The sequence below is a fragment of the Struthio camelus genome, chromosome 29, assembly GCF_040807025.1.
Source record: "Struthio camelus isolate bStrCam1 chromosome 29, bStrCam1.hap1, whole genome shotgun sequence".
Classification (NCBI taxonomy): Eukaryota; Metazoa; Chordata; class Aves; order Struthioniformes; family Struthionidae; genus Struthio; species Struthio camelus.
Window position 1 is genome coordinate 266,555 of NC_090970.1, and position 10,379 is coordinate 276,933.

The 10,379-nt window shown below is 70.3% G+C and overlaps 1 protein-coding gene and 1 long non-coding RNA gene across 2 annotated transcripts; one reads left to right on the forward strand and one right to left on the reverse strand.

Annotated features, from left to right (window-relative positions):
* The first annotated feature begins 620 nt into the window (after positions 1 to 620).
* On the forward strand, positions 621 to 1,817 carry LOC138062697 (uncharacterized). Its single transcript, XR_011136583.1, has 2 exons — positions 621 to 1,389; positions 1,427 to 1,817. It is a non-coding gene; the product is annotated as an uncharacterized lncRNA (long non-coding RNA).
* PCK2 (phosphoenolpyruvate carboxykinase 2, mitochondrial) lies at positions 975 to 9,558 on the reverse strand. The gene is made up of 10 exons (XM_068921684.1): positions 9,515 to 9,558; positions 7,960 to 8,190; positions 6,860 to 7,044; positions 6,552 to 6,761; positions 6,274 to 6,461; positions 4,946 to 5,108; positions 4,627 to 4,845; positions 4,412 to 4,549; positions 4,248 to 4,343; positions 975 to 2,984 (listed from the first exon to the last, which is right to left on the reverse strand). The coding sequence occupies exons 1-10, from the start codon at positions 9,541 to 9,543 to the stop codon at positions 2,530 to 2,532; spliced, it is 1,914 nt and encodes a 637-aa protein (XP_068777785.1). The 5' UTR covers positions 9,544 to 9,558; the 3' UTR covers positions 975 to 2,529.
* Positions 9,559 to 10,379: the final 821 nt, after the last annotated feature.

Below are 10,379 nucleotides of genomic sequence, written 5' to 3' on the forward strand. Positions count from 1 at the left end.
CGGCCTACCCCCGGTCTCCCGCGGCGACCGGCTGACCCCGGTATCCCCCGGCAACGGGCCCGGGAGAGGGGCGGCCCCCCCCCCCCCAGTGTCACTCCCAGTATCGGCCAATCGGAGCCCCGGGGTCGCCCAGCTCAATGTGGGGGGGGGGGAGGCGCGAGGGGGGGGCACAGCGGTGCCCCGCTGCCAGCCAATCAGAGGGCGGGGACGGGGACAGCCAGCCAATGGGGACCCTCTGTGCCGTGAGGGGGGGGGGGACACGCATGCTCTACCCCCCCCCCCAAAAGGTGGGGACCCCGCCGGCGCCCCCAGCAACGGCCGCCCCGGGTTGGGGGGGGCCTGCTCCACCAATCAGGGCGCTCCCCCTCCCCGCCGGCAACCAATCAGGAGCCGCTCCGAGGCGCCCCCCCCCCCAACCGGCGGCGCCCCCCCCTCACCTGGTGGCCGCAGCAACTTGTTTACGCAGCCAGAGCGGAGGCTCCGGGGAGGGGCGGAGCCTAGGCGCTGCGCCCTGATTGGCTGCCACCACCCCCCCACGGGGGGGGGGAGCCCCCAGCCAGCTCATTGGCTGCCGTCCCCCCTCAACCCCGCCCCCCCCACAGCAGGCTCTGATTGGCCGGGAGCTGATAAGCGCCGCCTCCTGCCTCTCCCTCCCCCCCCCCCCGTTGCCTGGCGAGGCAGGTGCTGATTGGCTGGCAGGGCAGATGATTGACAGGGAGGGTGGGACGTGGAGGGGGAGGCGCTCTCCCCGATTGGCTGGAGAGCAGCTGGGGTGGGAGGAGCAAGCCTAACAATGCTCCCTGATAGGCTGGGGGGTGAGGGGGGTGGGACTAGCGTGACTGACAGCTCCCACAGAGCCTCAGTAGCTGCCGATTGGCCGCGGCGAGTTGGTCCTAGCTCCTCCCCCTCTGACCCTGCCCCATAGCTCCTCCCCCCTCTGACCGTTGACCCCCCCCCCAAGGACAACACAGACCTGGCTCCGCCCCCCTGAGGGCTCCTTTATTGGTCCCCACCCGCCCCAAAGGCACCTGGGAAAGGGCCGGGCGGCGGCAGGCTCCGGCCAATGGGGTGCGGCGACGTGGTGGGCCGACAGGGCGCGGCGATTGGTCAGGCGAGGGGCGGCGCCGGCCCAAGCCCCCCCAGGTGCCGCCCCCTCCCTTCTCCCCCCCCCCACCGGAGGCCGTCGGCCAATGGGCCGCGGGTCCACGGAGACGTCGGCCAATGGGGTCACAGTGGCATCAGTCAGCAGGCGACGGCGGCCGGTGGGCGGAGCCGTCGGGCAACAGGGCGGTCGGACGAAGGACGGTCAACCAAGATGGCGGCCAGCAGGTCATGGAGACCAAGCAACAAAGATGGTGGCCAAGGGGGCGCAGTGATTGGTCAACGAAGGTGGAAGCCAAGGGGGCGTGGCGATTGGTCAACAAAGATGGAGGCCAGCAGGTCATGGAGACCAAGCAACAAAGATGGTGGCCAACGCAAGGCGGTGATTGGTCAACGAAGGTGGAGGCCAACGGGATGCAGTGATTAGTCAACGAAGGTGGAGGCCAGCAGGTCATGGAGACCAAGCAATCAGGATGGTGGCCAAGGGGACAGGGCGATTGGTCAACGAAGGTGGAGGCCAATGGGATGCAGTGATTGGTCAACGAAGGTGGAGGCCAGGTCATGGAGCTCAAGCAACAGAAATGGTGGCCAAGGCAAGGCGGTGATTGGTCAACGAAGGTGGAGGCCAGCAGGTCATGGAGACCAAGCAACCAGGATGGTGGCCAAGGGGACGCAGTGATTGGTCAACGAAGGTGGAGGCCAACAGGTCATGGACACCGAGCAACAAAGATGGCGGCCAAGGGGACGCGGTGATTGCTCAAGATGATGGTGGCCAGCAGGTCCCGGACACTGAGCAACCAAGATGGCAGCTGAGGGGATGCAGTGATTGCTCAACGAAGACGGCACTCAAAACAATGCGCTGATTGGTCAATGAAGACGGTAGCTAAAGAGATGTCATGATTGGTCAACAAACATGGAGACCAGCAGGTCATGGAGACCGAGCAACAAAGATGGAGGCTGAACAGAGCATAGTAATTGGTCAACAAAGATGGTGGCCAGCAGGTCCCGGGGATCGAGCGACCAAGATGGAGGCCAAGGGGACATGGCGACTGGTCAATGAAGATGGCGGCCAGCAGGTCCCGGAGACTGAGCAACAAAGACGGAGACCGAGGGGGCGCGGTGATTGGTCAACGAAGACGGTGGCTGAGAGGACGTGCTGATCGGTCAACAAAGACGGCGACCATCACGTTCCAGAGACCGAGCAACCAAGATGGAGGGCAAACGGACGGGGCGATCGGTCAATGAAGAAGCTCGCCAGCAGGTCCCGGAGACCGAGCAACGAAGGCGGAGATTGAGGGGGACGCGGTGATTGGTCAGCGAAGACGGCGGCCAACGGCTCGCGAAGAGCCAGCAGCGAAGGCGTCGGCCAAGGGAGCACGAAGAAAGGTCCGCGAAGGCGCCGGCCAGCGTTCGGCGGCGGGCGGGCGGTCACATCTTCTTGAGGCGCTCCTCGAGGGCCTCCAGCTCGCCCAGCACCTCCTTGGGCAGGTCGGAGCCGAACTGCTCGTCGAAGTAGCGGCGCAGGTCGCGGGCCTCGCGCTCCCAGAAGGGCCGGTCCATGGGGAAGAGGTCGGCGTAGGTGACGCCGGGCAAGCCGGCCAGGTCGAGGGCGCCGGGTTGGGGCACCAGCCCCACGGGCGTGGGTCGGGCGCTGGGCTCGCCGTCCACCCGGCGGCACACCCAGGCCAGGACGCGGGCGTTGTGGCCGAAGCCCGGCCACACGAAGCGCCCGGCGCCGTCGCGCAGGAACCAGTTGACGTGGAAGATGCGGGGCAGGCGGGCGCCCGCCCGCTCGCCCACCGCCAGCCAGTGCGCCAGGTACTGGCCCGCGTTGTAGCCGAAGAAGGGCCGCATGGCGAAGGGGTCGTGCATCAGGCGCTTCCCTGGGTCGGGGGGGGGCGGGGCCGGTCAGCGGGGGGCGGGGCCTCGTGGTGGGGGCACTGGGGTCAGGGTTGGGGGGCACTGGGGGCACTGGGATCAGGGTTGGGGGGCACTGGGGATAGTGGGATCGGAGTTACGGGGTCGCTGTGGTCAGGGTTAGGGGGGTACTGGGAGCACTGGGGACAGGGTTCGGGGCACTGGGAACACTGGGGACATTGGGGTCAGTGTTATAGGAGCACTGGGGACAGAGCTGGGGGGCACTGGGAACACTGGGGACAGGGTTGGGGGGCACTGGGGATGTCAGAGTCAGGGTCATAGGGGCACCAAGACCTGTGGGGACAGGGATAGGGGGCACTGGGGATACTGGGGCCACTGGGGACAGGGAAAGGGAGCACTGGAGACACTGGGGACAGGGATAGGGGTTCACTGGGGACAGAGATGGGGGCTCACTGGAGACACTGGGGCCACTGGGGACAGAGATGGGGGGCACTGGGGCCACCGGGGATGGGGAAAGGGGCTCACTGGGGCCACTGGAGACACTGGGCCCAGGGATAGGGGCTCACTGGGGCCACCGGGGATGGGGAAAGGGGCTCACTGGGGCCACTGGAGACACTGGGCCCAGGGATAGGGGCTCACTGGGGCCACTGGGGACGGGGAAAGGGGCTCACTGGGGCCACTGGAGACACTGGGCCCAGGGATAGGGGCTCACTGGGGCCACTGGGGACGGGGAAAGGGGTTCCCTGGGGCCACTGGGCCCGGGGATAGGGGCTCACTGGGGCCACTGGGGACGGGGAAAGGGGCTCACTGGGGCCACTGGGGACGGGGAAAGGGGCTCACTGGGGCCACTGGGGACGGGGAAAGGGGCTCACTGGGGCCACTGGGGACGGGGAAAGGGGCTCACTGGGGCCACTGGGGACGGGGAAAGGGGCTCACTGGGGCCACTGGAGATACTGGGCCCAGGAATAGGGGCTCACTGGGGCCAGGGATGAGGGCAGTGGACATACTGGGGCCAGGGATGGGGGCTGACTGGGGCCACTGGGGCCAGCAGGGACGGGGTTGGGGACACTGGGGCCAGGGTCACCGAGCTCACGGAGACCAATGACAACACGCTGCTGGTGGCACCGGGGACACCAGCAACCACCGGCACCAACGACAACAGGCTACTGGTGACGCTGGGATGGGCGGGGCCGCCAGAGGCGGGCTTACTGGGGCTGTCGGGACGCCCCCAGCCCGGGGAGGGGGGGCCCGGGCGTCCGGGGGCTCACCGGTGTGCTCGGCGGCGGCGGTGGCCTCGCTGCGCATGGCGCTGCCCACGAAGACCCCGTGGCGCCAGCTGAAGGCCTCGTACACCAACGGCACCCCTGCGACCGCCGGAGCGTGAGGGACCCAGGCGTCCGGGCCGGGGCGGGGCGGCGGGGGCGGAGCTTACCTTGAGGGCGCCGCCCTCCGAAAATGATGGCGTCGATAGGCACGCCTTCGGGATCCTCCCAAGCCGGGTCCATGATGGGACATTGCCGAGCCGGGGCGCAGAAACGGGAGTTGGGGTGGGCGCAAGGTTCGGGGTCGCCTGCGGGAGGTGAGGGGCGGCGGGTGACGGCGCCGGGGTGACAGGCGATTCCGGCGGGACAGGCGGCGGGGACTTACCGGGACTCCAGGGTCGGCCCAACCAGGAGGTGAGGGTGACGCCGGGGGCGAGCGGCTGTTCCAGGCCCTCCCAGTAGACGCCGCCGTCGCTGCTCCGGCCCACGTTGGTGAAGATGGTGTTGCGCTGCACGGTGTGCATGGCGTTGGGGTTGGTGCGCAGCGACGTGCCCGGCGCCACCCCGAAGAAACCGCTCTCGGGGTTGATGGCTCGCAAGCGGCCTGCGGTGGCGGAGGTCAGACGCGCGCGGGAAGGGCCCCGGAGTCCGGGCCGGCGGAGGTCGTTTTCTCCTCCCTCCCCCGCCCGGTCTCGGCCACCCACCGTCGGGGCCGAACTTCATCCAGGCGATGTCGTCGCCCACGCACTCCACCCGCCAGCCCGGCAGCGCCGGCGTCAGCATGGCCAGGTTGGTCTTGCCGCAGGCGCTGGGGAAGGCGGCCGCCACGTACTTCTTCCGGCCCTCGGGGTCCGTGATGCCCAAGATCTGCGGCGGCAGGAAAGGGTGGGTGGGGGGGGGGGGGGGGGCCAAGCCCACCTTGCCGACCGCTGAGGGACCCAGGCGTCCGGGGCAGCGGGGCAACCCGTCGCGCAGGCTCCTGGAGGACCCAGGGGCCTGAGGGGCTGCATCTATGCTGTGAGCTTCTGAGGGACCCAGGTGTCCGGGGAAGCCCGGACCTTCCCCGCAACCCTCTGCAGGTCCCACAACCCCCTGGGGGACCCAGGGGTCCAGGCAGCTCAGGAGACCCAAATTCACCCCACAACAACCCCTCGGAGCACCCAGGTGTCCGGGACACCCAGACCCACCCCACGACCCCTCAGAGCACCCAGGCGTCCGGGACACCCAGACCCACCCCACGACCCCTCGGAGCACCCAGGTGTCCAAGGGATCCAGGCGTCCAGGACACCCAGACCCACCCCACGACCCCTCAGAGCACCCAGGTGTCCAAGGGACCCAGGCGTCCGGGACACCCAGACCCACCCCACGACCCCTCAGAGCACCCAGGTGTCCAAGGGATCCAGGCGTCCAGGACACCCAGACCCACCCCACGACCCCTCGGAGCACCCAGGTGTCCAAGGGATCCAGGGGTCCGGGACACCCAGACCCACCCCACGACCCCTCGGAGCACCCAGGTGTCCAAGGCACCCAGGGATCCGGGACACCCAGACCCACCCCACGACCCCTCGGAGCACCCAGGTGTCCAAGGGATCCAGGGGTCCGGGACACCCAGACCCACCCCACAACCCCTCAGAGCACCCAGGTGTCCAAGGCACCCAGGTGTCCGGGACACCCAGACCCACCCCACGACCCCTCGGAGCACCCAGGTGTCCAAGGCACCCAGGGATCCGGGACACCCAGACCCACCCCACGACCCCTCGGAGCACCCAGGTGTCCAAGGCACCCAGGGATCCGGGACACCCAGACCCACCCCACGACCCCTCGGAGCACCCAGGCGTCCAGGGCACCCAGACCCACCCCACGACCCCTCGGAGCACCCAGGCATCCGGGACACCCAGACCCACCCCACGACCCCTCGGAGGACCCAGCTGTCCAGGGCGCCCAGCCACCACGACCCCTTGGAGGACCCAGGCGCCCGGGGAGCACGCGGAGCCGCCGCGAGGCCCGGACGCCGGGGCCCCCCCCCCCTCACCAGCATGTGCTCGGCCAGCCAGCCCTCGTCGCGGGCCAGGCGGGAGGCGATGCGCAGGGCGAAACACTTCTTGCCCAGCAGCGAGTTGCCGCCGTAGCCGCTGCCGAAGGAGACGATCTCGCGCCGGTCGGGCACGTGGGCCACCAGCGTCTTCTCGGGGTTGCAGGGCCACTGGCTGACCAGGGGCTCTGCGGCGGGGGGAGACCGGAGGTGAGCGGGTGCCCCACGGCGGGCGAGGCGGGGGGGACGGGACACACGCGCGCACACGGGTGACTCACCCTGGAGGGGCAGGGGCCGCCCCACGGAGTGCAGGCAGCGCACGAAGTCGCCGTCGCCCTGCGCCAGGGCCCGCAGCACCGGGGCGCCCACCCGCGTCATGATGCGCATGGAGGCGGCCACGTAGGCCGAGTCGGTGAGCTGCACGCCGACCTTGGCCAGCGGCGAGCCCACGGGGCCCATGCTGAACGGGATGGCGTAGAGCGTCCGGCCTGCGGGGCGGGGGGGGGGGGACGCACACGCGTGGGGGGGTCGCAGCGGGTGGAGGGCGGCCGTGTGCCCCCCCACCCGCCGCCCCGCCGCTCCTTACCCTGCATGCAGCCGGGGAAGCGCTCCTGCACGGCCTGCTCCAGCGCCGCCGGGCTCATCCAGTTGCCGAGTTGGCGGGGGGCGCCGGGGGCGCCGGCCGGCACCGCGTCCCGCTCCCGCTCCGTCACCAGCACCGTGCGGCTCTCCACCCGCGCCACGTCCCGCGGGTCCGTCCGCGCCAGCCAGCTGCGGGGTCCGGGCGTCCGCCACCGCCACGGCCCCCTCCCCGCCCCTACCCCAGCCTCGAGGGACCTGGGTGCTCTGGGAGCACCGAGGGGCCCAGGCGTCCTGGACAGCGTTCCCCCCAGGGCCCTCCAAGAGCCCCACGTACTCCCCAAGGGGCCCAGGTGTCCGGGCCAGGAATCCCCCGTTGCTCCCCAAAGGGACCCAGGTACCCAAGACAAGAACCCCCACAATCACCCCCCAAAGGGACCCAGGCGTCCGGGACAGGAACCCCCCATCACCCCTCAAAGGGACCCAGGCGTCCGGGACAGGAATCCCCCATCACTCCCCCAAGGGACCCAGGTGTCCGGGCCAGGAATCCCCCGTTGCTCCCCAAAGGGACCCAGGTACCCAAAACAAGAACCCCCACAATCACCCCCCAAAGGGGCCCAGGCGTCCGGGACAGGAACCCCCCATCACTCCACAAAGGGACCCAGGCGTCCGGGACAGGAACCCCCCCCCCCCACACACACACAATCACCCCCCCCAAAAGGACACAGGTGTCCGGACTGGGAATCCCCTATCATCCCCCAAAGGGGCCCAGGCGTCCGGGACAGGAACCCCCCATCACTCCACAAAGGGACCCAGGCGTCCGGGACAGGAAACCCCCTCCCCCCACAATCACCCCTCAAAGGGACCCAGGCGTCCGGGACAGGAACCCCCCCACACACACACAATCACCCCCCCCAAAAGGACACAGGTGTCCGGGCTGGGAATCCCCTATCACCCCCCAAAGGGGCCCAGGAGTCCGGGACAGGAACCCCCCTATCACCCCCCAAATGGACCCAGGAGTCCGGGCCGGGAACCCCCCATCCGGGATGGGAACCCCTGAAGCCCCCGCCGCCCCCGGCCGAGGGCCCAGGCGTCCGGGCGGCCTACCAGTTCTCGTATTTGGGCAGGGGGTGGAGGACGCCGTCGGCCTGCAGCTGGGCCAGCAGGGCGGCGCCCTCGGCCTCGGAGCCGTCGCACACGTGCAGGGCGCGGGGGCGGCACAGCCGGGCCCCCTCCTCCACGAAGGCCCGCACCCGCCCCGGCAGCGCCCCCAGCTCCGCCCCGGCCGCCTGCAGCCCCCGCGCCGGCGCCCGCCCCGGCGCCAGGGGCCCCCGGCGCCTGCGCGGTCAACGCGGGGGAAGAGAAGGAGAGGGGGAGTCGTGTGCACCCCCTCCCCACACCCCCCCGCCCCCCGCCAAGGGGTTGCACAAGGCCCCGGGGGGGGGGGGGGAGCAAAGGGCGCCACCTGGGCCCCTGCCCCGCGGCATGCTGGGAAGGGTGTCCCCCCACCCCCCCCCCCACTCCCGACCATGTCACCGCAGACCCTGACCCCGTGAGCGGCGGCCCCGCTGCCCCTCCCCCCTGCAGGGGGCACGAAAACAGCATGGGGGCAAAGGTCACCCTGTCTGCTCCCCACCCCAGGGGCCCAGGCGTCCGGGCCCTCCCACAGAGCCCCTCACCCCAGGGCACCCAGGCGTCTGGGCACCCCTGTCCCCTCCCAAGGGACCCAGGTGTCCGAGTACCCCTTGCTTCCCCCACGTCCCGCTGCCCCTAAAGGGCCCAGGTGTCCGGGCACCCCCTGCCCCACGCTGCTCCCTGCCGGGGACCCAGGTGTCCGGGCACCTCAAACCCCCCCGCTACTCCTAAGGGACCCAGGTGTCCGAGCAGCCCCTGCACCCCCCCCCAGCATCCCACTGCCCCCAAGGGACCCAGGTGTCCGGGCACCCCCCACCCCACCCCCTTCCTTCCTAAGGGACCCAGGTGTCCGGGCACCCCCCACTCCACCCCCTTCCCTCCTAGGGACCCAGGTGTCCAGGCACCCTCCACCCCAGCCCCTTCCCTCCTGGGGCCCAGGTGTCCCGGCACCCCCCACCCCAGCCCCTTCCCTCCTAGGGGCCCAGGTGTCCGGGCACCCCCTGCCCACTCCCTCTCCCCCAAGGGACCCAGGTGTCCGGGCACCCCCCACCCCAGCCCCTTCCCTCCTAGGGGCCCAGGTGTCCGGGCACCCCCTGCCCACTCCCTCTCCCCCAAGGGACCCAGGTGTCCGGGCACCCCCCACTCCACCCCCTTCCCTCCTAGGGACCCAGGTGTCCGGGCACCCCCCACCCCAGCCCCTTCCCTCCTAGGGGCCCAGGTGTCCGGGCACCCCCTGCCCACTCCCTCTCCCCCAAGGGACCCAGGTGTCCGGGCACCCCCCACCCCAGCCCCTTCCCTCCTAGGGGACCCAGGTGTCCGGGCACCCCCTGCCCCCCCCTCAAAGACTCGCTGCCCCATAGACACCCCCCACCCCAAAACACCCAGGCGCCTCAGCGACCCTATCCACACCCCCCTCCCCTCCCCAAACCGCATCCCAAAGGGCCCAGGCGTCCTGCCTACCCCCCTCCCCCCAAAATACGAGGGGACCCAGGCGTTCCGGGTACGTCCCCCCCCCCTCCCCGCTCACCCCCCCAGTCTCGCGATGGCCGCGTGCATCCCCGCGTGCTGCCGAGCCGCTGGGGAGACCCGGGCGCCCCCTTATAGCCGCCGCCGCGGGGGGGGGGGGGGGGGAACCCGGGCGTCCGGCTCTTAACCCCGGCGGTGCCGGCGCGGGGGGGCGGGGCCTCCGCCGCTAGCCCCGCCCCCCGGATGATGTAACACCAGCGCGGCACGGGGGCGGGGCCTCCGCCGCTAGCCCCGCCCCCCCGGATGATGTAACACCAGCGCGGCGTTGCTCAGCGCCGCCCCCCCCCTCCACAGCGGGAAGGACCCGCCCAAGCGCGAAACACGCCCAAAACGCTATTAAAAAAACGAGTTTTTTCCAACATTTATCGCCCTGACGTCATCTACAGCGCCCGTTTGGCCCTACCCGGCCTTATCTACCAGCGCAGCGCGCCAACCCTGAGGGAAAACGGCAGTTTAACGACTCGCAAGCAGCCGTTAAGCCGCTATGGCCGCCCGAGGCGCCTTAGCGGGGATGATTCCCCGCTTCCCCGCGCCCTTCTCCAGCCTTTCCTCGACCCCTGACTGAAACGGGGGGGGGGGGGTTTAAGCGCCTGCTTCGCGGCTTCAGTTCGCTTTTTTCGGGCGGTCGGGGCGCTGAGCCGCCCTGAGCCGCACGCCTCGGTGCTCGGCGAGTCCGGCTTTACCCGCGAGCCGCTAAAGAGCTTGAGGAAAATTAGATAAATAAGTAAAAGCCGTCAAAAAAAAAAAGGGCGGTGACGCTGCTTCAGCCTCCCTCCCCCGCGCTTTTCCCGTCGCTGCCTACCTGAGTGAGCGGCGGCGGCTCTCAAAGCGCAGCCGAGCGGGTGGTGACTGTTATAATTAACGCT

Bases quoted from the DNA above. Each gene is read 5' to 3' on its own strand.
- PCK2 (XM_068921684.1), bottom strand. From the start codon at position 9,543: ATGCACGCGGCCATCGCGAGACTGGGGGG. The intron at 7,045-7,959 runs GTAGGCCGCCCG...CGGACCCCGCAG, and splicing joins CTGCCCAAATACGAGAACTG to CTGGCTGGCGCGGACGGACC. The intron at 4,550-4,626 runs GTAAGTCCCCGC...CACCTCCCGCAG, and splicing joins GGGCCGACCCTGGAGTCCCG to GCGACCCCGAACCTTGCGCC.